This window comes from Diabrotica undecimpunctata, chromosome 1 (genome assembly GCF_040954645.1).
Source record: "Diabrotica undecimpunctata isolate CICGRU chromosome 1, icDiaUnde3, whole genome shotgun sequence".
Classification (NCBI taxonomy): domain Eukaryota; kingdom Metazoa; phylum Arthropoda; class Insecta; order Coleoptera; family Chrysomelidae; genus Diabrotica; species Diabrotica undecimpunctata.
In genome coordinates this window covers 103,223,817-103,251,527 of record NC_092803.1, presented here as the reverse complement: position 1 = coordinate 103,251,527, position 27,711 = coordinate 103,223,817, and the positions used below count along the sequence as shown (strand labels likewise).

General features: G+C 32.8%; 1 protein-coding gene across 2 annotated transcripts in view; it reads right to left on the bottom strand.

Moving 5' to 3' along the window:
• usp (retinoid X receptor ultraspiracle) overlaps window positions 1-27,711 on the bottom strand; it is a 205,518-nt gene that overhangs the window by 110,188 nt on the left and 67,619 nt on the right. The window contains exons 1-2 of one of the 2 annotated variants that reach the window (XM_072545646.1): window positions 21,751-22,082; window positions 17,952-18,115 (exon numbers count right to left, since the gene is read on the bottom strand). The exons of the other annotated variant lie outside the window; for it this stretch is intronic. Of the exons in view, the coding sequence (XP_072401747.1) occupies window positions 17,952-18,060 (109 nt within the window). The 5' untranslated portion in view covers window positions 18,061-18,115; window positions 21,751-22,082. Of the gene's footprint in view, window positions 1-17,951; window positions 18,116-21,750; window positions 22,083-27,711 lie in introns of those variants that run through there. 2 annotated transcript variants of the gene reach the window in all.

The following is a 27,711-nucleotide window of genomic DNA, read 5'->3' as shown; positions in this document are numbered from 1 at the left end:
GTCGACTTTGGGACGATACCAACCCGGATGAGATCCATGGGCGCCCAATACATCCCGAAAAATTCACTGTTTGGAGTGAACTTTTTGCTGGCGGCATCATCTGTCCATATGTCTCTGAGAACGACGTTGGTCAGGCCATCACCGTAAAAGGTGAGCGCTGCAGGTTGATGATTTGGTACTGGATTTTTTTGGCATGAATTGGATGATATGTACACCAACGACATGTGTTTTCAACAAGACACAGCTCATGCCAAATTGGACATTCTGCAATATTAATGAGGACACCTTCATCTCAGGTGCAGGTGAAGTGAACTGGCCACTCAAGGCGTGTGATTGGACCCCGTTAGAACTCTTTTTTGTGGAATTTTATTTAGTAGCAGGTCGCAAAAACTTAGACTTTTCAAATGCGCGCCAACCAGCAAATACGCGACGGTAATTTGAACGATGCTATATTCCATACACATAGAGAAGGATGTGTATTCCATACACATAGGTTTTTCAAACAAATACCAAATTTCGATGATATTTCACACACACTTTGTTTAATTTAAAGATAGTAAGAGCTTAATTAAAGACCCTATAGTAGTTCCTTTATAACATAAATAGGCGTAGTTTTAAATGGTACAGAATTTGCAAAAAAAAAAAAAATTAAATACAAAAAGGCTTTCATTACGTTCAAAAATTATGTCGGGTCCTTCGATACTCCATTGTATCGGTTTATTTATAATGAAAATATAAGATATTTATAAAAACGTAACAATAAAAAAATAAGACTTCGGGTTTGATTTTTCTCTGCGGATGGATGTTGAACGTCTTCTTCTATCATTATTATTTTCGACTGAACATGTATTTACTTACTTTGAATTACCTGTACGTACTATTAACTTCTCTAATCAGGTTGTTCAATTAATCTAATCAAGTTAATCATTTGCGAATTTCGCCGTGTCTGCTATGATATATGATCCGATCGAGTACTCAAATACGCTTACGGTAGGAAGTGTATAGAACATAACATTTTTTAAATGTTTGGAACAATTCGAATTTTGGTAATTATGTTGCACTTTGGCATGAAAAAACGCTTACTCTAAAAACAATTACAATTATTCTAATAAGAAAATAGAAGGATAGTGTAAACAGAGGGATACTTCGTTTGCTCTGGAATCACCTTTTACTAGAGAAAGATCATTAAGCTGTTTTTTTTCAAGAAGCCATCAGTTGTACACCTGTAGTACTGCAGCCAATTAGCTTATTCTAGCTTATCTTCCATAACCTATTACACAAGTCCTTAGAACGTCGGTAGACCCGGTATATATAAGCTTTTCGCCAACACCCAATGGACCGTTTATTTGGCCCTGGTAAACCAAAGACTCTTAAATATGAAAAGGTGAATCGAACTCTCCCGTAGCAACAGTAAGTTCTGCAGAAGTTGCCTTACTGTGCTGAAGCTTCGTCGGATCCTGACTGGGCAATGAAATCTATTTGTAGAGGCAGAGTCCGCGACCGTGATCGCATCTCTGCTCGACCCCTATACATATTTATGGATTTAGAAGAGTCACTAATTTATGAATACTCTTTCTGGTCATCTCTTTTTGTCTGGTATCTATTTTACTCCTACAAGTTATGACCAAATATTGTCAGACACGACATTGCACCCATATCGTGCCAAGGCACGGTAGAGTTCGTTGGCTCTGTGTTGCATTGCTTAGGCAACACTTTTTTTCTTGTGCCATGAATCTCCTGGTTATCATGGTGTTACATCTTGAGATTGGGAATCGCAGAGTCACACAACAAATAGTCTGTCAGCTGGGTACCTTTCTTTATGCATGGAAGGGTGGATAACTGAAAACTATTCTATCTTATGTAAACATTTTAAATATGCAGGCCACCCATTTCAAAAAGTGGTACCAATTTTTATACACAATTTTTTTATAAATAAATTTTCTAATTTAAATGTTTTAATTTACAACTAGTCCCATCGTAAATTACGGGTAAAATACATTAAAAATGCTGTATATAAAAAGTTTATAGTTTAAAAGTCATTAAAAGATTTAGCCTTTGAGTCCTGATAACTTTTCACATGGTGCATATTGCTCTAACACAGCGGTGCTCAAAGGGTCGATCGCGATCGACCGGTCGATCACCAAAGTTTTTGAAGTTGATCGCGATTCACGGAGAAAATACGGGGACTGTCCTGACTCACCATACGTGCATGATCGAAATAATTATGATGCTATCTCTTCACCCGAAAGTTGTGATAATGCCGATTCGGCATATCAGCATTCACAGATAAATTATGGTACATTGCGTGCAGCAAATTCCCAACTGTAAACAAACACATGTGTTGATATTCGTCCCCTGATTCGTCAAGAGTCAAGAGGCTATTAAATATAATTTATTGCCTTAAGCCAGACGGATTCTCATTTTACAGGTCCAAACTTGCCAGTCTGTTTAAATTCAAATTGTATTTTTAGCGTGTTGGTTTTTTAGTTAATATATTGTGTGTTATATGTTATAGTTATTGTTAAGTTATTTACTGGGCGTGTTATTTTTTAGAATTTAGTTTAAGTGTGTAGTGAACTTTTAGTATCCAAAAACAAAGTATTTGTTAATCAAAAGTAGAAATAGCTTGCGGTAATCATTTTTAGGTAAGAGAAACCAATACTTTAATTTATTGATGTTTGGAAAAGTTTTATTTCCTTTTTAGTCCATTTATTTACGGTTTTTGCTGTAAATATTAAAGAACCGCTTGAATTGACAAGAAATTTGGCATATACATAGCTAAAATATCCTGCAGGTAAATGTTTATGTGCTTTTTCACCTCAAGTAAATTTTAAAATAATAAAATTTTCAGGAAAAGGAAAAAAGACTAATAATCTGTCACATTGGCAGTGAAGAAGGGTTTGTTCCAGAACGGCTGTGGGTGTTTGAATAAGAAACAAGTGCTACCATGAAGAGATGGAGATTATCATTCCAGAAAATTGGAAAAAATTCTAACTACTGCTTCTAGAAAAACTGACACCCAAGCATGGCTGAAATAAAAAAATATAGGGTTTGAGGACTCCATGTTAAAAGTGCAACTGCTGGCGATCGTTAAGGAACATAAGGGACAATATAATAAATATATCGTTAATGAGATGGCAAAAAGCCAAAACAAAGTAGTGTTAAGGCTGCCTCCATACCATTGTGAGCTCAATCCGATTGAGCTCATCTGGGCAGACTGCATGACTAGCGTTAACAATGGATTTGTTGCATTATGCCGAGCTAACGATGACTTTCCATCGTTTTTTCATGTCATTGCATTATTCACCAGCAAGTTTTGTGTTCCAAAATTTTAGATCATGAAATGAAGATGACAACAAAAATTGTGAATTCAATCAGAGCGCGAAGATTGTAACGACGTCTTTTTAAAGCGCAATTGGAAGCTAGCGACTCTGCGGAACACACTGATTTACTTCTGCATACAGATGTGAGGTGGTTGAGCCGTGGAACATTTTTAGATAGATGTCAGGAGCTACTTCAAGAAATAATTTGTTTTTTAGAAGAACGAGGGGACGACACTCATCTACTTCAAAACGAAAAATGGCTCAGTGATCTGGCTTTCCTAACAGATTTAACAAATCATTTGAACCTCCTTAATTTTGAACTACAAGGTAAAAATAAAACAATTATTATCGATATGATGAGCGCAATACATTATTTTGTCAACACATTGAAATTATTGATTAAGCGAATTAGCAGAAAGGATTTAAACAACTTTCCATCGTTGAAAAAAAAAAAAAAAAAAGAGTAGCCGCTCATTTGAATTACGTTTATTACAAGACGGAGCTGCAAGCACTTCATAGCGAGTTTGAAAGACGCCACGCTGATTTTAAAAAACTGACAGATATTGTAACATTCATGTTTAATCCACTTTCTTGTCAAGACGTGGAAAAAATAGCCACTGAGATATCCGTTACGTTCAATATGGAGATTATTTCCGTCCAAAATAAGGTACTGAAAATAATTTCGGATATACACCTTAAATCCAGAGCGACCGATACGAAATTTTGGTCTTTCATATCGTCTGAGAAATATCCGTCTTTGAGACAAGTAGCTCTGCAGCTCACAGCATTCTTTAGATCAACATACTTGTGTGAGTCTGCATTTTTCTAAATGAAGATATTGAAATCAAAATATCGTAATCGGCTAACTGACGAACATGTCTCTTCATGCTTGCGTTTGGCCCTCGGTAATTACGTACCATCGTATGAAATACTTGTAAATGATATGCAGGCCAGGCATCAACATCCAAATAAAATTAATATGAAAAACATGACTTTAATTATAACTCTATGTATTTATCAACTACATGTGCAATAAAGTTTTTTATTTTTAAAACTGTTTTTTTTTAGTATGCTTTGTTTTTAAACCAGGAGGAGTAAACTAAAGAGACAGATTCACACCCAAGAAAGTCTTTAGAAAAGTTACCAAATATAGTGGGGTTACTGGTGCAAACAATATTCATTAATTTTGATTGTAAGTACCTTCCTCTATTTTGCTAACGTGGTTAATACGAACTCTTCTTTGGTTGATCATATCGGCCTTCCACGGTAATCCAAAAATATTATATTATACTAATACTTCGCTAAAGAGTTCTAAAAACAATTGTTTTTTATATAAAAGCAGACTAAAAATCTAAAAATTAAAAGAATAACGCAGAAACACAAAAAATGGCCGATATAACTTAATTAACCTATGAAATGCCATTCGTGTTAAAATTTCATAACAGTAAAGTACACTTGCCTGAGGTTGGACCAATTACAAACAAACATTGCGGCGCGGTAAATTTGAATTACTCCTCCTGGTTTAAAAACAGGATATAGCAGCCGACCTCCGGACGCTTGCAGTTTATGTGGTAGATCCCATGAAGTATAAGTCTGACCACCACTGCTCTAACAGCTGTATATAAATATAACGTTTGAACCTATTTTTACAATTTACTAGTGAAAAAAATTGAAGAAACTTTCTATTTTGAGTTAACAAGCAATAAACTAATAGCTTCTCGCCCTTGCAGAATTAACAAGGCATTAAAAATTTTATTTAGAAAAATGTTTCTGATCTAGAAGTCAAACGGCCAATCAGCTTCTTTTTTAATTTTGGTTTCCCAGCAATATCCTGTTGATAACATTTAAAACATCACAAGGAAATAGGCCAGAATAATACTAAGACAATAAAAAAATATTGAATATTTTAGAATTTTCAAATTTTTGTTTTTTCAAAACAAATTCTGGTCAATCAAGTCGTTTATTGTAAAATAGAGTTTATTTTAACAATGTTTAATGAACAATTTTAAGTTTTTATGCGGAGAAAATTGTGAAAAAAAATAAATGTTTAATATTAGGTAAATAAGGTTATTTTACTCTAAACTTAAATGATAATTTAAATATCTTAAACAAGTCATTTTAACTGAAAGAAGTGCATGATCAGTAACGAGTATTCCCCCCTCTAGCTCTTATTACTGCTTGCATCTTGCTCTATCATATTTGGAACAGGATTTCTTTGTCGTATGCTGCGTTTTAGGTGATCCCACATGTGCTCTATTGGATTTAAATCCGGGCTAAACGGTGGCCACTCCAATCTTCGAATTTGGACCTTATCGAGATAATTACTCACAATGGCAGCGGCATGCGGTCGAGCATTATCGTGCTTTAACGTGAATCTTTCATATCCAATGTAACCAACATATGACAAAACATGATCTTGCAGTATGTTTTAAACGTAAGAATCACCAGTCATCTGTCCAATCACTTCCACAAGTGCTGTACGTACCTCCCAAGTAATACCTTCCCAAAGAATTATGCCATCAACTCCAAAACTAACGGTCTGGGCAAGACTGCAGCTGGCGAATAGTTCTCCAACTTTTCTGTAGACATAGTTTTGACCACCTGGCTTCCATAATAGGATTCTGGTCTCATCAGTGAAAAGAACGTTTTTCCAGTTAACGATATTCCACTAAATATGTGTTCTTGCAAATTCCAAACGACGAGCTTTATGATTTTGGAGAAGAGGTGGAACTTTGGCGGGCGTCTGGGCTTTAAGTTTGCTTCTTTTGATCTTCGTCTAACTGTTTGTGAACTCACATTAACTTGTCTAACATTTAATAGCTCATTTCTGAGGTGCACCGATGTCAATGAACGATTTCGTGTAGAATTAAGAATCAAAAAATGGTCATCAATTGCGATTGTGCACCTTGGGCGTCCTTGACCAGGCCTTCGTACAAAATTTCCCGTTTCGCGGTACCCTTTTAGAGTATTCGAAACTATAGATTCAGTTCTGCTGAGACGTCGTTCGATACCTTTTTGTGATATCCTTCTTCGTACAAAATTACAATATGTGCTACTTGGAGTTCATCGCAGTGTCGAATTGGTGGGATACTTGTTTTAAACTTAGTTAAATCAAAACAATATTTAATTAAACTTAATAAATTAAATTAAAAATATCCGAATTAGTATGATTTTTCCTTTACGTGAAGAAGGATTTTTATGATAAAATGTCCGAATTACACTAACCACTGAATAAACGTCAAAATAAACATCAAAATATTTCAAACCCGTTGAGTACATCAGCCTACTATATGAGTATTATCAGTAATCTAAAATTATTTTGAAATAATAGTGACTACAAAAAAAATTAAAAATTCTAAAATATTCTATATTTTTGTCCATGAGTGTATAATACGAACTAACATCGTCATTTTAGTCAAAAATACTGGGTCAAAAAATTCAGCTTGAAGTGAAAATATGAGAGAAGCAGCAAGGATTTCGCTAAAAATTTTAGCAACAGTTATATAAAAAATGAATGGAATTCGACTAGTCTTTGCTCAATCTACTTGTACGGTGGCCCTCAAACATCCTAAACTGTTACAGCTTGGATCAAAATTATAAGAGTGCTTCATAACGAAACAATCAAACAATCTGTAAAACATTTATAAGATAAGATAGAGACTACTTGAGTCATTTGAACATTGTAATACACCCATAACGTTTAACAAAGAATAAATAGTAGAAACAATACGGTCAAGACCTATGTTCCTAGCATCAACGTTTATATTTAACGAAGTCGCACCACAGAACTTTCGAAATAACCCACGTAGTAGATAGTAATTAAAAATTAAAATTTAGTGAAAAATAATGGCCAAGGTTAGTGATGTTTTAAATTTAACTCAAATCGATCACAATAAGGAGTTGCCAACAATTTCAACCAAGCCAAACAGACAAGAGCTAACGAAATATCACGAACCGTTAATCATTTTGACATCGTAGTTATTTACTGCTATTTTGGATCATGCGTCCTCCACGAAAAAATATTTCAGCAGGTCGGAATAATATGTTTTCGTTTGTAGCCTGTATTTTTTATTAATGTAGAAGTCATGTAGACAATAGATTGATTTTATTGAGTTCAATTTTCGTAATGTCGTTCAGAACAAAATAGGCGTTAAAAAGGTTCTGAAACTGTTTTCTTGTGGCATGTCTAAATATTATGTTTATATGGGATTAAGCTACAACTGAACGAAAAACGTTTTCAAAGATTCTCTTAAAAATTCTGCGAAAATGTATAACTAACCAGTTGTTAATAGGTTATGTTTTTTCAAAATTGATGGTTGTTTTACTTGGCCTTGATCTTGTAGGCAATAGCCTGCTTTTAGTTAAAAAAATCTGAGGGATCTATGGGTTTTGTACCCTCGGGATACCAAATTCTGATTGTTGTGTGTTTTTTGTATTATTTTTTGTATCATTTGTATGTTTAAGTTAAGGTTATATCTTTGTGTGTTTGTTGCATATGTATTGCGTATTCATTTCTTTTAACTCATGCACAGGTCTTTTGCATATTCTAGTAATTTGGTCTTGGGGGATAATAAGTCTTTCCTTGGGAAATCTTGGATAGTAAGTATTGTGTATAATTGTAGATAATTGTGATATGTCACCGACCTTTTATTAATCTGCTATTGTTGGTATATTCTTCTTGTTGGCTTCTTTTGGTATTGGTAAACAAAATCTGCTACATTCTGCTGATGGGTTTGCTACACATTTTTCTTCATTAAATGTGATGAGAGCTGCTTCTTTGACTTTTTTTTTCATAATCCACAAGGAAAATAATTCCTGTAGCTGGCTGTATACCACGTATAACAAAAGAGGTTATTCTTTGTATGTGGGTATATTTTATTTTATAAAAACCCTTAAAAGGGCAACATTACAAGCACGAACGTTTTCGGAACCGTTCAGTTGCCAACCGTAGTCCGTTTGAAGAGGTTTACTCTCCGGACACTGGAACTCACTTAAGCATGGGTGTATGTTACCTGAAGTAAAATCTAATTAAAATATTAAACATCACATAATATTATAAACATCATGTACAATCTTTGGTAACATTTTTCAATTTAAAGGGTTTTTACCCAAATATTTTGGTGGCTCAGGCATGTTAACCTGCATTTTAAACCTGATGATGGAACAGTTGTTCCGAAAACGTTCGTGCTTGTAATGTTGCCCTTTTAAGGGTTTTTATAAAATAAAATATACCCACATACAAAGAATAACCTCTTTTCTTTTTTTTTTTTTTTCATGTCTGTTTTTTTCATGATTATTGATGCATTTTTCCATTGTACTCTGTGCTCGTTGTGACAGGCATGTTTGCATATCTGAGATTTATCGAAGTCTCTGTTTTTCATGAATGTTTGATGCTCAGTAAACCTGACGCTTAGTGGTCTTGCGGTTTCTCGCATATAGAAATTGTTGCATTCACAGAGTATTTTATAGATACAGTTCTTTTATCTTTCTTGTGTGTTGTTGGGTTTAGTTTGCTTTTGGACAGAATAGGTCTCAGTGTATTGGTTGTTTTGAAAGTAGTGATGTGTCATCTTTGAATCCCTTCCTGTGAGTGTTTCTCAATTGCTTGTGGTATTTTGTAGTTTCCTTTCTTCAATCTTATGAATTTCCTTGTTTTATAAGTAACAATGGGGGTATTATTTTTTGTCTAAACTTTTGTTGGTAGGCTTTTTCTTACTGAAGTGCATTACCATTAGAGCAGTTGTTTCGGGCTCTATCACATGATTTGATAATTCCCTTTTTGATGTTTACGTTGTGGTTTGAAGAGGAAGTGAATTGTTGTTTTCTTTGTCATGGTGAATTTGATTGATTCTTCTTTATTGTTAATGTTCATCAGAAATTTATTCAATGCTTTTGGTCCGTTAGGGCAAATCACACATCATCCACATATCTACACCATACTGAGGGTTGTTAGTCGTGTTTGTGTACAATGTTCTGTTTAAAGAAATCATTCATGAATATATCTGCTAATAGAGATACGGATGAGCTCATGGTTAATTAGAATTTTTGCTTGTAGAAATCATTATCTAGTTAAAAATAAGTGTTGTTTGTGCAAAATGTTAGTAGCTCCATGATAGTTAGTACATTTTTAAAAATAATAAGAGGCAAATTAGAGAGGGATGGTACATTGTCAACAAAAACCAAACTGAATGTATCAGCTATCATGAATCTACAAACACTTTGCTCAAAGTTACAGATAAAGAAACAATTATTTATAATTTATATTATTAATTAATAATTTCAAAGTAAATTAAATGATTTTAATTAAGTAATGTGAGTTTAATAAAAGCTTTAAAAAAAACCAAAGTTTTCAGTGTTTTATTCTTAGATAAATAATTTTAAATATAATATTGGAATAATAAATTTATGCAGTTTAATCAAGTTATTGTAGTTATCGTTTTATTGGATTTAGGTCGGCTTATTTTGAGATGTGGCACTCTTGATAATATATGATATTTATTAATTAAATTTGAAGCCCACCTGTTTTGAATTAAGCTGTTATTCTTTTACATATTAAAAAGAAGAAAATAGTTGTACAATTGATGAAAACTCTTCTCTTAAATCAGATACAGTCTTGGCGGGTTTTATTAACCTAGCACCTCAATTTTTTTTTTCAGAATAATCTTTAATCCCCTCTGTTATTATGCCACAGATGTGAATATACAGATACTTATTGTGTTCAAAATGTCACTGGGTATCTGATAGCCCACTATACATCACGTCTAGCAATCGGAAACAACTTTCTACGTCTGGTAACCGAGTTCTGGGTTTGTCATGTATACGACTCCTTTTTGGTATTTACTGATATAGTCTTTTTGCACAAGTCTTCGGGTATGGGTTCTAGATATCTCAACCATATAATTCTAGCTATATATACGCGCCAGGTAAATATGTGGACCAGATAAAAGGATTATTAAAATTTCAAATGCCGAAAAAACATTTTTTTATATTCAGCCACGTCTTCCTTCACTTTTGTGTTTGGACTTGCTTTTAAAAACACCTTCATACTGTTATATCTCAAAATTATCAATCTCTAGTATAGCCCTTCGATTATAAACTGCGGTAGGGATACGAAATGAATATTTTGGGGCCTTACGAGATTTATCCAAAATATATTCTGTTCTTGCAAGTCCAACCCTGTGTACTTATAAGTACAAAATTCTAAAACTAAAAATACATCTAATATAAAATAAATTTAAAAATAAAGGATAGGTGCAAGAAGCTTAAACGTTCATTATTATATATATTGAAAGGAGGACATGAAAATGGCGGGTTACTATCACCCTACAGTATTTTAAGTTAAAGACTAGAGAAATGTCTAGAAATATGAGGTAAACTACGGTCGAGACTATATAAAAGATAGATTTCACTCTTTTATTCCTCTAGATATAATATTTATGAAATAAATTTGCTGGAAAAGAATGTTCAGAAATACTTAGAATATTTTTTAAACATATCAATATGCGTTCTATTATGTATTTAATTAAATTCTTTCAATGTGTGGAGGTGAAAGAATTTCGATTGAATTTTGCTTTTAAACTGGTAATGTTTGATGACGATATTTACGCAAATATTTCTATGCCCAGTGCCAAATTTTTTATGTGTGTCGACCACATGAAATGAACGTACATTTTCGTCGCTTCTCCATTAACCAGATAGGTAGTGTTGTACAATACGAACCAGCTAAGTTTTCAACAGCTGATCTATGACGCGAACGGATGTAGTAGAAAAATTTGTTCTATTTCTCCTTTTGTTGACCACCCTTATGAGGAATCTACAGTGCGTTCACTGTGATGGTATATTTTTACTTTTCTCAGTTCCTAAACAAACGGAAGTTTTTCATACTGCGACCAACAAAATCAAAGGAAAACTTGTTCGATATAGAACACATCGTGATGAAAGAATTTATATTAATAATATGGAGTTCAACTATATCACTATTCTAAGCAACAGCAGATAAAAAGTGAAGATCATGCAATTAATTGCCGAAGTTATAGAAGAATATGAAACTTGACAAAGAATAAACATCACCTTTGGCAATTACGTATAGTTTGATCAGATTTAATAGAAATCTACAGTTATAAATTATTTAAATATACCTACATAAGGTTTCCAAAAATTGTATTTAGCAGTCTAGTGAAAGACTAATAACTTTTGTATCGCTATGTAGCTGTATTTTGGAATATAATTAATTATTAGAAACCAAATAATTGACTTTTATCCTCCACGGTTTGGCATAAATCAAAGTAAGATGTACATCCGTAAAAAACTTCCAATCTTTTTTCCAAATCAAATTTTGAACTTTACTATTGACAAATGTATAACAAATATAATAATGCATAAATATGTTGTCGACAAAATGCATGCGTACACTTTTGGAGAAAGGTCATGTAAACAAGATGGATACAAATATTTGAGAAAGATAATCTGAAGGAAGCAAAGTGATTTTTGCCTTAAAATTTCCGTAAACATTTTTGTTTATTCTTTGTGAAAATGAAGGGTAAACGAGGACTATAGTCATATACGACAGATTATTATGACGCCACGTCATACTTTGCGATTATTTCGATTCTAAACAAATCGAACAAATATTTGTTTCGTTGGCGTTTTGGGTTCTATTGAATGGTCCGTGTCAGTATTGAAATTTCGGTTCGGAAAATCAAATACACACCTACATACACCTATGTTCAGAGGAGCCAAAAAATAAAAAAAGGCTATTTCTCTTTCTAGGTGAACCTAAATTTACAACAACGAATACCCCGCACAGTTTTTCACAAACATAATACACCAACCATCACCAATTTTACCACTTAACGTCTACTGGAACAGTTTTTTATTATTAATTTTAGGGAACAAGTATTCCTCGCCCCTGCAGGGTCTAAGATATAAAATTCAAACATAAATTTTTTTAATCATATTTGAGATGTGCCTAAAGATATGAATTTTGTTCAAGAATTAAATAGCTTTATTTTTGATAATATTCAAAATAACTATTAAAAACAATTAAAATATACAATTATGTCCATTTACACTTAAAAATTATTGAAGCGAAGTTTCTATACTGACGTCGTATTACTTTTTTTTCTCTACAGTCAAATGCTGAGGCGAGCGTCACGGAACTAGCGCCACAAATCTGCGTCGTCACGGATAGCGTCATAGAATAGCGGTTCTTGAAATCGATTCGCTACTCTCGATCAATTCGTTTCTATAACGTTTCTATTCGTTTCTATTCGTTTCTTTATAGTCATCATATTATGTACTCTAATCAGGTTTAAATTAAAAACTGCATGAAAAATAACTAACAAAATATAGACATTCAGTGAAAAGTAAAAAATTAAAGGAATATCTGTTACAAGTCATAAATATCATCCGAATAATTAACAACGTTGAATCAGCTGTTTAAATTTTATATTTCTCGTTTTAAAATAATTTCATATAAATACAATTTCTACTTTTAAACCCATTATTTAGTTTATATAATAGTTACAGTTACTATCAAATAATATTTATTTATATTTTATTATTAATCTACGGTCTGAATTTGACAGCTTTCTCATAAGTAAACAACGTAGGTATGCTTTGTTAATACGTTAACAGGTGGCGTTAGGACCAAACATAATAATTTATTGAATTTGTTTAAAATATAAAAAGTAAATACATAATAAAATTACTTTATTTAATTTTAAATATATTATTTAAATTTTAAAAATAATTTTTAACATAACTTGGTATTTTTAAACATCTTATTTAGTTTATATATTAATTATTATATTATTATATAAACTATATATTTATTTATATTTTCATAATTTCATATAAATATAAATACAATGTTTGATTTTTGCAATTATCAGTTCGACTATTGTATTAAAGTGCGATAAAAAGGGTTATAAAAAATGTCAAAACTGACCATAATTTGTTATTTTGATGTTTCATAATTTTTTGTACAGAAAACGTAAAAAAGATGAAAAAAGTATAAAAAAGATACACCTACAAAAACTGCTGCTGAATAGAAATTTGATTGAAAATATTATGAAATTGTAATTGCATATATGTAAAGCCTTGTTTGTATAGGGGATTTGACGACCCATTCTTGGCATGCGAGATCTGGGATCGAATTACACCAGGGTGGAAATTTCGGAAAATTTATTTAATTAGTAAGGCGGCAAGTGAACACATCTAAAGTCAACATTTTTTAAAAATTCTTTAATGCAATATATATTTATATATATATATATATATATATATATATATATATATATATATATTTATATATACACCCGGCGAACTTCGTACCGCCTTATAATTAATAAATGTTCTGCTGAGTTCTACCTAGGGCGTATGACCGTACGATAGGGATGATACAATGGATCCGTCTTAGGAGGTCTAAGTGTCTGAAAGGCTCACAAATGGGGCCTGTCCCAATCTACCATAACCATAAGCTGAGTTCTAGTAACTTTTATTTATTAAGATTAAATTAATTAAGTTTAATAAAAGTTAAAAAAATGAGCTAATTCACGTGGTAACAAATTAACCATTAGCGGAATTGGTAGTTTCGATTATTTTCATTGAAGAATCTTGTGATATACTATATTTTTCGTTGTGTTGCCAGGCTCAAGAATGAACAAAGTGGATGGTTTGCTTACAAGTCAACGTACTACGTACAATTAACCATGAGAGAAACAATTATTTTCTATATTTAGTCTACAAATATTCAATGATTGACCTTCGATTTCGTTTAAATTCGAACACCTCGAACCTGAGAACTTCCTGATGCTTAAATTTTGCATTGAGTATTCTCGCGAATATTATATTGCCTTTGAGTTTTCACATCACCAAATATGTCCCGTTAGACAGTCTTAGTTATTTCAGATTTATAATTATGATGACAACCTAGTCAACTTTTAGTTGTAAATTGTGCAGTTGTAACTCAAGCACATTTGTTTATTATACAGTCAATAGATTAGAAAGAATGCGGTGGACTAACGATTTTATTTTAAATTATAAAGTTTAAGTCATCTATATCATTGTTCCTTGCTGTTAAAAGTATTCTTTCACTTAATCAATTGTGATTTTTGTGTTTAGCAATGACGTACCTACCCTTTATTAATGAGCTCGTCATTCGTTGAGACGAAATGGCAAAAAATAAGCGAACACGAAATCAAACCATTCGATTCGTCGACAGGAATACGGTCATTACGGACAGCCAGCAATTGGTAGGAGAATTTTTCGACAGAAAGATCGTTTAGCAATGCAATTATCGTGGGTTCTATTCTGGGTATAATCGTTCGAACTAAATAGTTCAATGCATCTCGATCATATTCACTTTTACGTTCCAATTCTCCATTGAAGTGGGTCGCTTAATTCACGATTTGGCGGTGGCATTCCTAACTTGACTAAGAAACTGCTGCACATGACGTAATAGATATCTTCAATCAAAAGCAAATCCTGTTTATATATCTTCACATTCACTTCTAGATAGGGATTCCCTGAACTAGCACGAATTTATAGAAGAATGTCCCGTCACATAAATCGCATGTTATCATGTAAACAATTAGTGATTTACGGTTTGAATTACTCGAAAAAACTCCCCTTATTCCCCAAATCTGGATCCGTCAAACTATAATGAAACATGTGCAAAAAGTCTAAAAGTTCATGAATTTTTTTCAAGGGTCAAGGTGATAGAAGCTGTGGTGACCTGCTGTGCAGAGCACAATAAAAAAATTTCTAAAGGGTTTAGGGAAGGGTTGGTTGTAATAAATGTGTCTAGTTAAAAGTATATGGTGAATAATAAAATATTGTCGACTTTCAAAGTTTGTTCGCTTCTACACAATACATCCTCGAATGTTAAAAAGAAGAACATACTTACAGTATGATGTAAAGTAGAAAATTTCATGGTTTTGATAGTTGTATATATTCTAACTTGCCTGTTCTGACAGATATGTAACTCTAAAGTTGTCTCGAGTATGATTTCACCCATCGCACAAAATCCTTGAAATGAACTAACTATACATAAAAATCTATACCTAATCCTCTGCAAAGGTTAACTAAACACCACGTGCACTTATGTTACTTCCTCATGCAAATTTTTAAGATAAATCTAAATAAAAAACACACATAAAACGCCTCAGGCGATATGTATCTAATTAATAAATGGTCTGCATCTAATTAGTCTTTCATAACAAGAAATTATGACAAAAATGTTAAATTTAGAGCTGTTAAAGTTTGCGTTTCCGCTAGAAATCCCATGCATGTTTTAATAAAATCAGAAGGATAAAAATCAGCTCTGTAAGCTGGATAAACATGAACAAAGACCCATTGCCATACGCAAATTTCTAATAAAATGCCAAAGGCTCTACTTTATTGGAACTTTATTCCTTAATATATTATGATAATAATGACGGTGTCGATTTTTATGTTAGTAATGTTTTTTTTTTATTTAGAAAAAACATACAATCCACATCAAGCACGCAGGGTTATAAGTGATACTGAAAATATATTCAAGGCTATTTTGTACATAAGCATTTCTTATCTGATGTATGTTTCTATTTTATTTGTACAAATTTCAGTTTTTTTAAATTTTTGAAGGCAAGAAATCATTCAACCTAGTCAACAAACAACAAAAAGTCAACTTTATTTTTTTAGTTATTATTAATAATAATATAGGCCAAATCCGACGGGTACTCGTTATAAAAGACGACGTCGAGAGCATTTGTCAGCAATGATATTAGCAGTACGTCAAAATGTGTATGTATGAACAACAGGTGATTCTTTGGGCCCAATTCCCTTCGATCGATCCAATGTTTAGGCTATTGCTTCTTCAAGGAAGGGCCACTCCTTTTTTTCCGGAGCAAGGGGGGTGTGGTAAACGTGATGACGAATGCTTGTGGAGATGTAGGGGTGGATTGCTAAAAAGCTGGTGTTCAGAAGGTGGCATGTGTGATATGGACGATATGATGAAGCGCACAAGAAGAATTGCTGGTAAAGAAGGCCAAACCAGTCGAAGGGAGGTACTTCAAGGGGTTACCAGCCATACTGGGAACGGCTCTTAATCAGCGTTTTTGGCTTGCAGTTGATGGGGAATGATTCTAAAATATCAAAATAATCATCAGGAAGTTCGTTTCCAGTGTTGTATACAAGTTTAGCTGGAGGGAATGAAACTTTTCTTTTAGGAACCCTGACTATTTTCGGCGATTGCATGGCGTCTTTAATATTTGTTTGGCTCGCTTGTTCGAGCCTGTAATAGTTCGAAGGACATACCTCCTGCTGAGGCATAGGATTTTGTCCTTAATCGGTGTTAGATTGGGTACCTGATGTATGTGTGCTGATGGATAGTATCTGCACTTCCTCATGCAGAACCTAAGGATTTTCCTTTCAGTGGCCATGATGTTGTTAATTTGGTGGCTATTAAGTAATGCGTAGACGCATGCCTTGTATTCGATTAGCGGTCTTATAAAGGTTTTGTAGGTGTAAAATAATGGTTTTGATGACGTCCTGCTCATTTTACCGGACAGCGCTGCCAGGAGTTTAAACCTCTTTCTTACCCTGTCTAGGGTGTCTTGAATGTCGGTTTTCCAGTTGATAGTCTTGCTAAAATAAACTCCCAAATAGGAAACCGACCAATTCCCTTTTCAAATCCTTAAATATATCAAGAAATACAAATGTAAAACTTTACAAAGCAATAATACGCCTAGTCCTAATGTGGTGTGAGAAGAATATGATAAAATTTCAAATTGTAAAGAATATACCGGAAACCAGATATCATAAAATACATGGATAGAGCAAAATGATCCAGTAAGAAAAACTATCTTTGATAGACCCCTTGGGCAGGGAATAGGAACATCCAGAAAAAGACTCATTAATAATATTGAAGAAGATATGAAAAACATGGGAGTACGTGCTTGGCGGAGGAGGGCGATGGATATGGAATATTGGAGGAAAATTCTTGAGGAGGCTAGGACTAACACAGGGGTTGTAGAGCCAGAATGATGATGAATAATAAATAGTATACAGATAATCGATAATGCGTCTGAATTCAGGATTATAAAATAGCAATTAATCCGTGTATCTTGTTACCCATCTTAATTAATAATATTTCTTCTACAGACAAATAAAAAAGCGGTCACGTATTTTAACCTTCAGTATATTTTCTGCTAGCTGAAATGCAATAGACACGAAACACAAAGCCGTCAAAGCAATAAATAAAATATACCTTTCTTTTATCTAGCCTAACTACGTTTTCAAGTTTCCCTTTAACTGGATATTCACAAAGTAGCAGCATACCCACAATATCTTTGTATGTAATTAAAATGACTTACGATGCAGATGATTTATTGATTGGGTTTTAGTATTACCTATCCAATATATAAAAAGTAACTCTAGCATACAAATTTTGAGGATACAAGTAAGTACAATAAAAATGATGTCTCCATAAAGTTCCCATCGTATAACATCAAACCTAGTCCTCCAGTAGGACGGTATGTTATCATATAGAAAGAATATCGAAATACACATACAGTTTTAAACATATTAAATATAAGTAAACATCACGAGACAGTCAATAACAATCATATAAAATATTTTACTAACCTAGAGACATGTGGGGATGTCCGAAACCGGCGAACGTTCTGCTCCAATGTTGTGCTTGACCCTGTATAATCGCAGTCACCGACATCATGGGTTTCTCTTTCTTCATCATTCTTAACAATTTTATATCACAGACCACTCACAACAATATATCACAAAATACCAAACTAAGGAAAAGAAAGATAGAGAATATTTACAGATCGATAGCAAAAATTAAGAAAAAATGTTGATAACTGATATTAAGTTGTAGGTAGAAGTTCTTTATTAGATTCTAATAAAAGAATCTAATAAATACTACCAAGTTGTAAACTAATAGCTTTATGCTTGTTTCGTCGACTATCAAATTTATTTTGCAAAATACGACCAATTCACTAAACTACTATAGCAGGTATTCTCGCCACTGGAACTATTATACGAATTCTTTTACGTTGTAATTAACATACAATGCAAAACCTACCAAGTTTCAGCCGCCATTATGGACTTATCATGAACTTAAAAAAAAACGGAAATTTTTGGAGTTCAAAGAAGCTCTCATTGTTCCCAATTCTTAAGGTATGTTTAGATCTCACACCTATTGCACGAAATTTGTGTCACACATAAATCTTTAATCTCAATGTCAACAGTGAAAAATTCATGGATGATATCATCAAAAGTGTTAAAAAAGGAAGAGGAAGAGAATGGTAAACAAAGAAATAAAAATACTCTGTTACACAGGCGACGCAATATTGATAGCTCAAGATGAAGATAGTATGCAAAGACTGGTCCACACATTTAACATAAGAGCAAAAGAATTGAATATGATGATCGCATCTCAGAAAACTACAACAATAGTAATCAGCAAAGAACCCATCAAAAGTAAAATAGAACTTGATGGCATCAGTATGGAACAAGTAATGGAAATAAAATATCTTACAGACTGCCCAGCTACGAAGATCTGGACAAAGAAGTGAGAGATCAAGTACAAAAAGCAAATAGACTGGTAGGATGCCTTAATAACACTATATAGCGAAACAGACACATTAACACTGAGATGAAGTCAATAATTTATAAAGCCAGTGTAAGACCAATAATGACATATGACTCAGAAACAAGACCCGGCACAGCCACAACTTGTTTTACATTAGCTTTCAATCACATATTACCCATCTTGTATTACGACACAAGTAGATTAGCATCCAACTTGGTGCAATAAATGTCTGAGAGTTTCAATTTTGAACTAGCAAGTGTTTACATCTATCGTTATAGATGTGCCGACATAAGTTGCTGATAGTTGAAATGTATATCACTGATATACATTTTTCACTGTTTACATCAGTAAATATTTATGTCTGACACAAATTTCATGCAATAAGTGTCACTTATTAGTACGAAACTTTATTAGTTCGAAATTAAAAATAACACTTATTGAAGACATTTGGATGCTAGTCTACATTTGACACGCTTATTCAGTTAGTAACGCTTCTTGCTGGTACTTGAAGTGAACGTCAGTTCGGCTACCTTTCATCGATATATCTATTTTGTTTTCCTCTTTGCGAGACATGCCATTACATTTTACCTTTATTATTCACTCGCATTAACCTTTTCTATTTGTTTTAAACGTTTTAACGTTTGGCATTCCTTTTCTCAGGTAGCTGTAGCTTCCTCCGTGGTTATTGTTAGTTGTTGCTCTGGACATCATCAGGGTCTTCTAACTTTATTGCCACAAATTGGTGGTATTGTTCCTGTTGTCATCCTTTTCCAAGTTAACATGCTCCTTTTATAACTTATCTGCACCGAACTGATGATGATCAAATAGTCAGAAATACGTATTTACGGTTGCCTTCCATCGATATACCTCTTTTGTGTTTGTTTGATTTTCTCTTATTTATATATTTATTATGTAGTACATACAAAGTTTAAAATATAAATTTATTCTAATGAGTTTTCAACCATACCCCTAAAATAATTGTTCTCAGATGTAGATAAAGAAAGTTTTATCATTCTAAAATGAATTAAAAAGAGAAAAATGTTACCGTGTCATAAAAAAACATTAATGTAACCATTAAAGTGGCAAAACTGGTTAAAATGGCAACGCATGTCTCTATAGTAGAAATTACGCGAGTTACATGAGAGCTGAGAAGATCAATGTAGAGCCAAGAAAGTCAACAAAGTAGACCACTACGTCTAAGTTTTATAATAATCAAAGTATATCACACATACACACACCACACTATATTCAGATGAATTAGCAGTGATAGCAAGGAAAAATATTAATAACTGTTAGGTAAAATAAAATAATCAAAAGAAATATAAGAGATTAATTCCGACATGAAATTCATGTGATACAGCTACCTATACATAATCAAGTATTTACATACAGAAGCATATTGATTGCCTTAAAAGGACTGAATCAGAAATATCTGAATTTTGCATATCATTAGGATACAGTGAAAAATCCTAACAGCAAACAACGCTTCAAATCATGTCATGAAGAACAAGCAGCGATATAAATTAATTAAATTAATTCTACAAGAGACAGCAGGTGAACAGAAGGAAGACAAATCTCCTTTCACTGAAAGGAAGCAAAAACCTTCAAAGTAACTAAGAGACCGACTAATGGAAAAACAATGTTTAAATAGAAAACCCAAAGAAAACCCAACCTATCATGTGAGAGGACAATAATAACAATAGAAAGAAGAATATCAAAACTGAGTAATTAATAAAATTGATTCAATTATTTAGATATAATTTATCTACAAATTTTAATATTTAATTAAATTAAATTTGAAATATAGAATACAATATTAAAATCTCCAAAGTGTTTATATTTTTTCTAATAATAAATAAATATATATCGTCTACCTCGATACTATTACAAATTAAATCGTCAACAAATCAAACGATATAATATGTATTCATATTTTATCTTTTTCTGCATTGTTCACTAATTAAATTAAAAATGAAGTACCCACCACATTGAATTTTTGCTTTAACAATAATAATATCTAAAGTAAATTTTATGGAATATTTTAGTTTTCATATCGAAGGTCTGTAAAGCACATTTAAGTAATTACATTTCAAATCACAATAAAAATAGTAAAAAGGATATTATCAAATCATAGGATGAAAAAGAAGAAATAAAATTAATTTTAAATTTAGATTAAACTGGATTTTTAGATGAGAAAGAGTTTCAATTATGAAAGCAAATAGACAAAATTTGAAAAATATAAGATATGATTAATAAACCAATACCGCAGATAAAATATTTATCAGACAATATAAAAGGAAGATGTAAATACAAATATTAATAATTAATAATACTAATCTATTCAAGACAAAACCGACAATAAGAATCAAAGAACAAAAAAAAAATGCGTTTATAAAAGATTATGTGAAAATGCAAAACTTATATTTACTTTAACAGAAGCGTTGATTTTATAGAATTAATGGTAATTTTTAAATAAAATTATTTCAAGAATATTTAAAATCACCGAGAACACTATTTTAGAGTTAGTTATCTAGTTTAAACTGTGTAAAAACAAAGCCAAATTTTTATTACTCTATAGGCGAATTTACTTAAATCATGAAAAAAATAATATGTAAGATTGTTTTAAACTTGACCGAATAACACAGATAAATATATCTATCATATGAAAATGATTGTTTTGACAAAGATTTTGATAAGAAAACTTAAATTTCACAGAGAAACAGTTTTCAAATAAATAAACGTTGTTATCGACATTTATTCTCAATTTTTGTGCAATCGAATTTGAGTTAACACAAAAATTCATCAAATGCACAAAACAGTAGATTACACACGAACCTTTGGTAAACAAAAACCCGTCAAAACAATTGCGACAACTTTTAGATATTTTTTATCAATTTCCGCAACGGATAAACAACAACTGCACGCGCTAAGTTACAATCAACAACTTTTAATTTTTTCGAAAGCGAAAACTGTATAATTTATCATTTACGATTTGTCGCACTTTACATCGCGACGCCTTCGGATCTTCTAAAGACTGACGTCGATGTTACAAATGGTTTCACCGCTTCGCGATTTGCGGAACGTCTGATTCTCATTGTCGTTTGTTATATTTTAAACGCTAAAGATCGGAGTTGGCGTGGTATGACGTGAGTATTCGAGCCGGCGCGGCTCACTCTGATTCACCTGCTACTAGACCAGGAATGTACAGTGTGTTTGCAGGATCGCAGGATTTCTCCGTTTGTTTTTGTAAATAGTAAATAGGTGAAATAAAAGCAGATACTATGGGTGAAAAATGACGTGTATGAAGAAAATATTACATCGCTGTTTTTTGATATTTTATTTAATTTATCCCTGTTTAGGGCAATTTCTTTTTTATATAAAGTTCACGAAACCTAGAGAGTAGGTAATAGCGACGGTGTGATAATTAAGATGGAACTGGTTATTGTGAGATATGGAATTTGTGTACCTATGCCAGAAGATAGAAAATAATGTTCTCCACAAAATCAATAATCATTAACAAGAGGAACACTTTTTAGGGGGCTATAACTTTTTGAAAAAGATGTAAATAAATTCAATTTTAATAGTAATAGTAACATACATATATATATATATATATATATATATATATATATATATATATATATATATATATATATATAATGTTCTAAAAGATTTCCTCGGTTAGTACAATTAAACTTAGAGCTAAGATTAATACAGTTACAAAAATTAATATTAAACTCAACAGATTGATTATCATTGCGCCGAGCTTTCGAAATCCTCTCTGATGTCTTCTTCAGGGCTTTCGAGGTCTCAGTCTCCCGAGCCCCCAGACACTACTACACTGATCACTAATCAGCAGTAGTGCATTGACTTTTAAAATGAGAAGGTGAGTTATACTTGGAAAAGCCCCACCAAATGCTTATTTTGCAATTGATTTTCACTAATTTGTTATAACTCCGGTTCTAACAATTGGATCAACATTTACCAAACGCCATTTTGTTAATTTTTCAAAAAGGAACAATTTTCATTTTGGTAAAATTAAGTATCTCTACTAGTTTACGAGATAAAATCATTTAAACAACTAAATTATTAACAAAATATCTGACGGGTTTTCAGCCTGGTACCCTCGAAAAATCGAATCTTACGCACCAAAAAATATATCAAACGCCAATGTATTGAGGGGACATAAAAATGCATACTCACTACCCCCTGGCCCCTAGAGTAAACCCAAAGAATAGGCTCGAAAATAGAAGTTTTTATATATTATTCTAACACCTAAAAACGTTAATACTTCCAATTCTAATATACAAGTGTGAGCCATAGGTACTTTCTAACTATACAAAGTAATCCTCTAAAAAACACAAAGAACAATAAATAATGATGGTACCTGGCGTCGTCTATAAGTAGGTACAACCAAATAACTGAAGCTAATGATTTAATAACTGCAATAAAAATTAGATCTAGCATCGGGCATGACATCTAGCGAGCGCTAGAGTCAATCTACCCCCGCGAAATTTTTTATGGGCAAAATGAGAGAACTAGACGAAGAGTTATAACAAGTTTGAGATGAAGAGATGAGGATGCCTGGAAAAACGTTATTGTCAATTGATATTTATAAAACCGATTATCTAAATAGTTTTAGGTCATCTTGAATCCATACTCGCCGTATTTTCTACGGTATTTCCGTAGCACTTTCGATTTAGCATTTCTTTTCGATCTTTTTCTAAATAATTTATTCTCTCTTAATAGTTTTAGACACGGAGAAAAGCTCGGGCTCCTTCGGAAAAATATTCCCATGAAATTTTTTTGCATAATCACTTTCATCAGATGCCCCAAATTAAGGTTCAATAGGTCGCCTAGGCGAAAAGTTGTTCAAATTTTATAAACTATTTTTTTTAAACAAATTGTAACAATCAATTTTTTCGGCCTCGGCATTTTTTTTTAATTTGTTGCATTATACTGAACAAAATAGGTCTTTTGTAGTTTTTCTGTAAACTTGATCGTTTTCGAGTTATAAATAATTTAAAACTGAGAAAAACGCCAAATTACGATTTTCAAAGCTCAAAAACACAAGTAAAAAACATTTTTGAATTCACCAAGGACCTAAATTCAAGTTCAAACCTTGTTCTATCATTTCCCGATAAGTATTTTGGGCTTATTTAATTTTAATAGATTGTTTTAACATTTTATGTTAATGTTAATTGTTAATGAAGCGCTTATGACAAAATGGGCGATCGGGCTGCGGCGTGCATAACAGAGAAACAATAACTATGATATAAATTTATGACCATAAAAATCATTGGTTTGACGATGAATGCAAGAATGTAACAAAAGAAAAAAATGAAACTAACAGAAATATGATACCCGACGAACTAGAACTACTGTAGATAATTACCAGACAAAGAGAAGAACAGGGCATACACAAAAGAAAACAACAAAACCACTTAAATAAGGAACTTAAAAACATAGAAAACCTCAACAGAGAGAAAGCCTTCAGAACATTCTATAAGAAAGTTAACATCAACAGAAAAGAATTCAAGGTAACCACAAGTCAATGGCAGAAGTCAGAATGGCAACCTATTAACAACAAGGAAAGATGAATTGAATAGACGGGTGGAATACTTTATCCAGGCACTTAATATAGAGGAAAAAGAAGGAAATCTGGAAGACGAAAGAGATGAGGTAAGGGGAACAAACGAGAGGTAAGAGGAACCACATACGATTCTTGAAGTTAAAGATACAGTTAAAAACTAGCTAGAAACAAATCACCCGGAATAGATAATCTCCCAGCTGATCTGTATAAAGAAGGTGGCCACAATACCATAATGGTATTACAGCAGCTTATAAAAGAAATATGGACACAGAAATCCCTCCCCAATGATTGGAATATTGGAATACTTTGCACCACACACAAAAAAGGAGATATCTTTGTATGCTCTAACCACAGAGGAATTACGCTTCTAAATGCAGCGTATACAATATTTTCCACAGTACTTTGTCACCATACGGCATCTATACAGAACGGATAGTAGGAAAATACCAGGCTGGTTTCAGAGATGATAAATCGACAATTCATCAGATTGAAACCCTGAGACAAATTTTAGAAAAAACACATTTGAATATGTCTCATATACTCATCACATATTTATAGACTACAAAGCAGCCTACGACTTTGCATAGAAGAGAAATGTTCAAAGCAATGAAAGAGTTGGAATACCAAATTAGATGGTAAATTTAACAAAACTAACTCTTGAACAAGTTGAATGTAGAGTACGAATTCAGAAGGAACTGTCTGAATCTTTTAAAACAAATAACGGGCTACGCCAGGGAGACCCTTTTTCCTGTATCCTGTTCAATCTGGCTCTGGAAAAAGTAATACGTATGTCACAAATCACAACGATTGGTTCAATATATAATAAATCAGTGCAAATCCTTGCCTATGCTGATGATATCAATATTGTTGGGAGAACGAAAAACGCTGTAAGAAAGGAGTAGGTAGCATTAAAAGAATCAGCTACAAAAATGGGTTTAATAATAAATACCAACAAAGCGAAGTACATATATGAAAATAAACACGCAACCACAAATCCTACGACCACTTGTAATAGAAAACGACGTCATCGAAGCAGTGAACGAATTTGTATACCTGGTAGCGTTCCTTAACACTGAAAACAATACTACCGAAGAGATGAACCGCAAAATTTGCACGGCCAACAGATGCTATTTTGGGCTCAATCTCCTCCTTAAATCCACAATTATATCGAGAAATACAAAAATAAAACTCTACAAAAAAATAATAATCCCAGTCCTAACATATAGTTCAGAGACCTGGACTCTAACAAAAAGTAATGAAAACATGTTAGGATGTTTCGAAAGAAAAGTACTAAGGCGAATCTATGGAGGAGTGAATGACAATGGAGTGTGGAGAAGACGATACAACTTCGAAATTTATAGAATATACCAGGAACCAGATATCGTAAAACATATTAAGATAAGACGTCTGAGATGGATAGGGCATTTAATGCGGATGGAACAAAATGACCCAGCTAGAAAACGCTCCTTGACAGACCCATTGGTCAGAAAAAAAGAGGAAGACCCAGAGCAAAGTTCCTTAATAACATCGATGAAGACATGAAAAATATGGAAATAAGTGCTTGGCGGAGGAAGGTAATGTATAGGGACGACTGGGGAGAAATTCTTAAGGAGGCTAGGACCCATGCAGGGTTGTAAAGCCAGAATGATGATGATGACTTATGTTTTTAGCATTAAAAATCGTAACTTTGCCTTTTTCTCAGTTTTAAATTATTTATTTTGTAGCATTTCTAAATTCTCTGGTATGTATTGAAATCTCCTCTTATTTGCTAAAGCATGGAAGAATATTTTTAGTGTATTTCATTTGCTATTCGTACGTATTAAAACACCGAAGTCTTTCAATTCATGATTGCTTCCCGAGGTCGATTATAAACCATTTTAGAAGTTGTTTATTATTTCACAGATGTGTATTCTCTCGGCATTCTTTGATCGTTAAGCCGCTTTTAGGATATTTTGCGTTCCCGTTCCCGTCTTGTGTTTTGTTTATATCAAGTTGAGAAGCGAATGATTTTTAAGAATCGCGTTACTCTCGCTGGGCTGAGGCGTTGTCAGCGTTGACAACTGCTTGCAGCGTTATGTCCAAATGTTTCATCGAATTTGTAATATCTTCGTCCTTCGTCCTTTTTTTATGAGAAAATGAGTAGCAGTTCAATTAATAGTTACAGTTAAAGTGAGTTTTGAAATGTTGCCATTGTATCCAGTTGTACCTATTCCTGTTTTGTAAGAAGCCAAGCCATAGTGTCATTTCAACCTTTGTTTGTGGTAGTCATTCCAGACCATTGATGCAGTCCAGTTCTCCCAGAAATTCTAAGGTCCAGCCATTTTTTTAAAATAATAATTGCTTTCATAATTGCATAATTTAAAGGAATTGTAATAATTAATATATAGTAAATCTTAGGGTGTGGCTATGTTGTCATTTTAATTGTTCTCTGTCGTTAAATTAAATGTTGACATATGACAGCTAGCCTTATTATATTTGTGACATTGTTTATCTTTTTTGTTTTTAGAAAAGATTAACCTTTATGATGTTTTCATTTAAAAAGATAATGGTTCAATTTTAATAATTTATTTCTGCCACAGTTATAGCCCAGTAACATTTGTAAGTTTTGTAGAAACGGATTTTGTAAAAAGATAGGACATATGCAAGTTTTTTTTCTCTTTCATTATTTTGGTATAAATTCTTGTAATTATATATATTGTAATTACTTTTGTATTATCTGCATGTGTAACTGTTTGTGTTGAGACAAAAATAAATGTTTGATTTATTTCTCTAAATCATTTTTGTTGGTTTATTTTAGAAAAGTCTCCTAACCCCTTTTTGTGTTCTTTATTTTAGGAAAGAAGAGCCTTTTTTCCTTTATCCAGCAAGATTAGGATTCTTCGAAGCGGCGTCCTTTTTCAAATAGCTAGAGGTCTTTCTTGTTGTTTTCATTTGCCCATTTGTTCCAGGAGATTCATGTCAGTATCCATTTGTTTTATTTTTTTTGTAGTTGCCCCAATCCAACCCCCTTGCCATTCAACTTATCCACGACCCAGCTACTCCAAATAAACCCCGAGTGCCGTTCGCATTAGTATCGTTTACTTTGCTTGCCCCGTCTCCACCCCAATAGTTTCTGTCCCCAAGTTTCAACCCCCATAATAATACCCTATGTGGTAGGCAAAATATTACGTTACAATTTAAAAACAACAAAAAAACTACAAAAG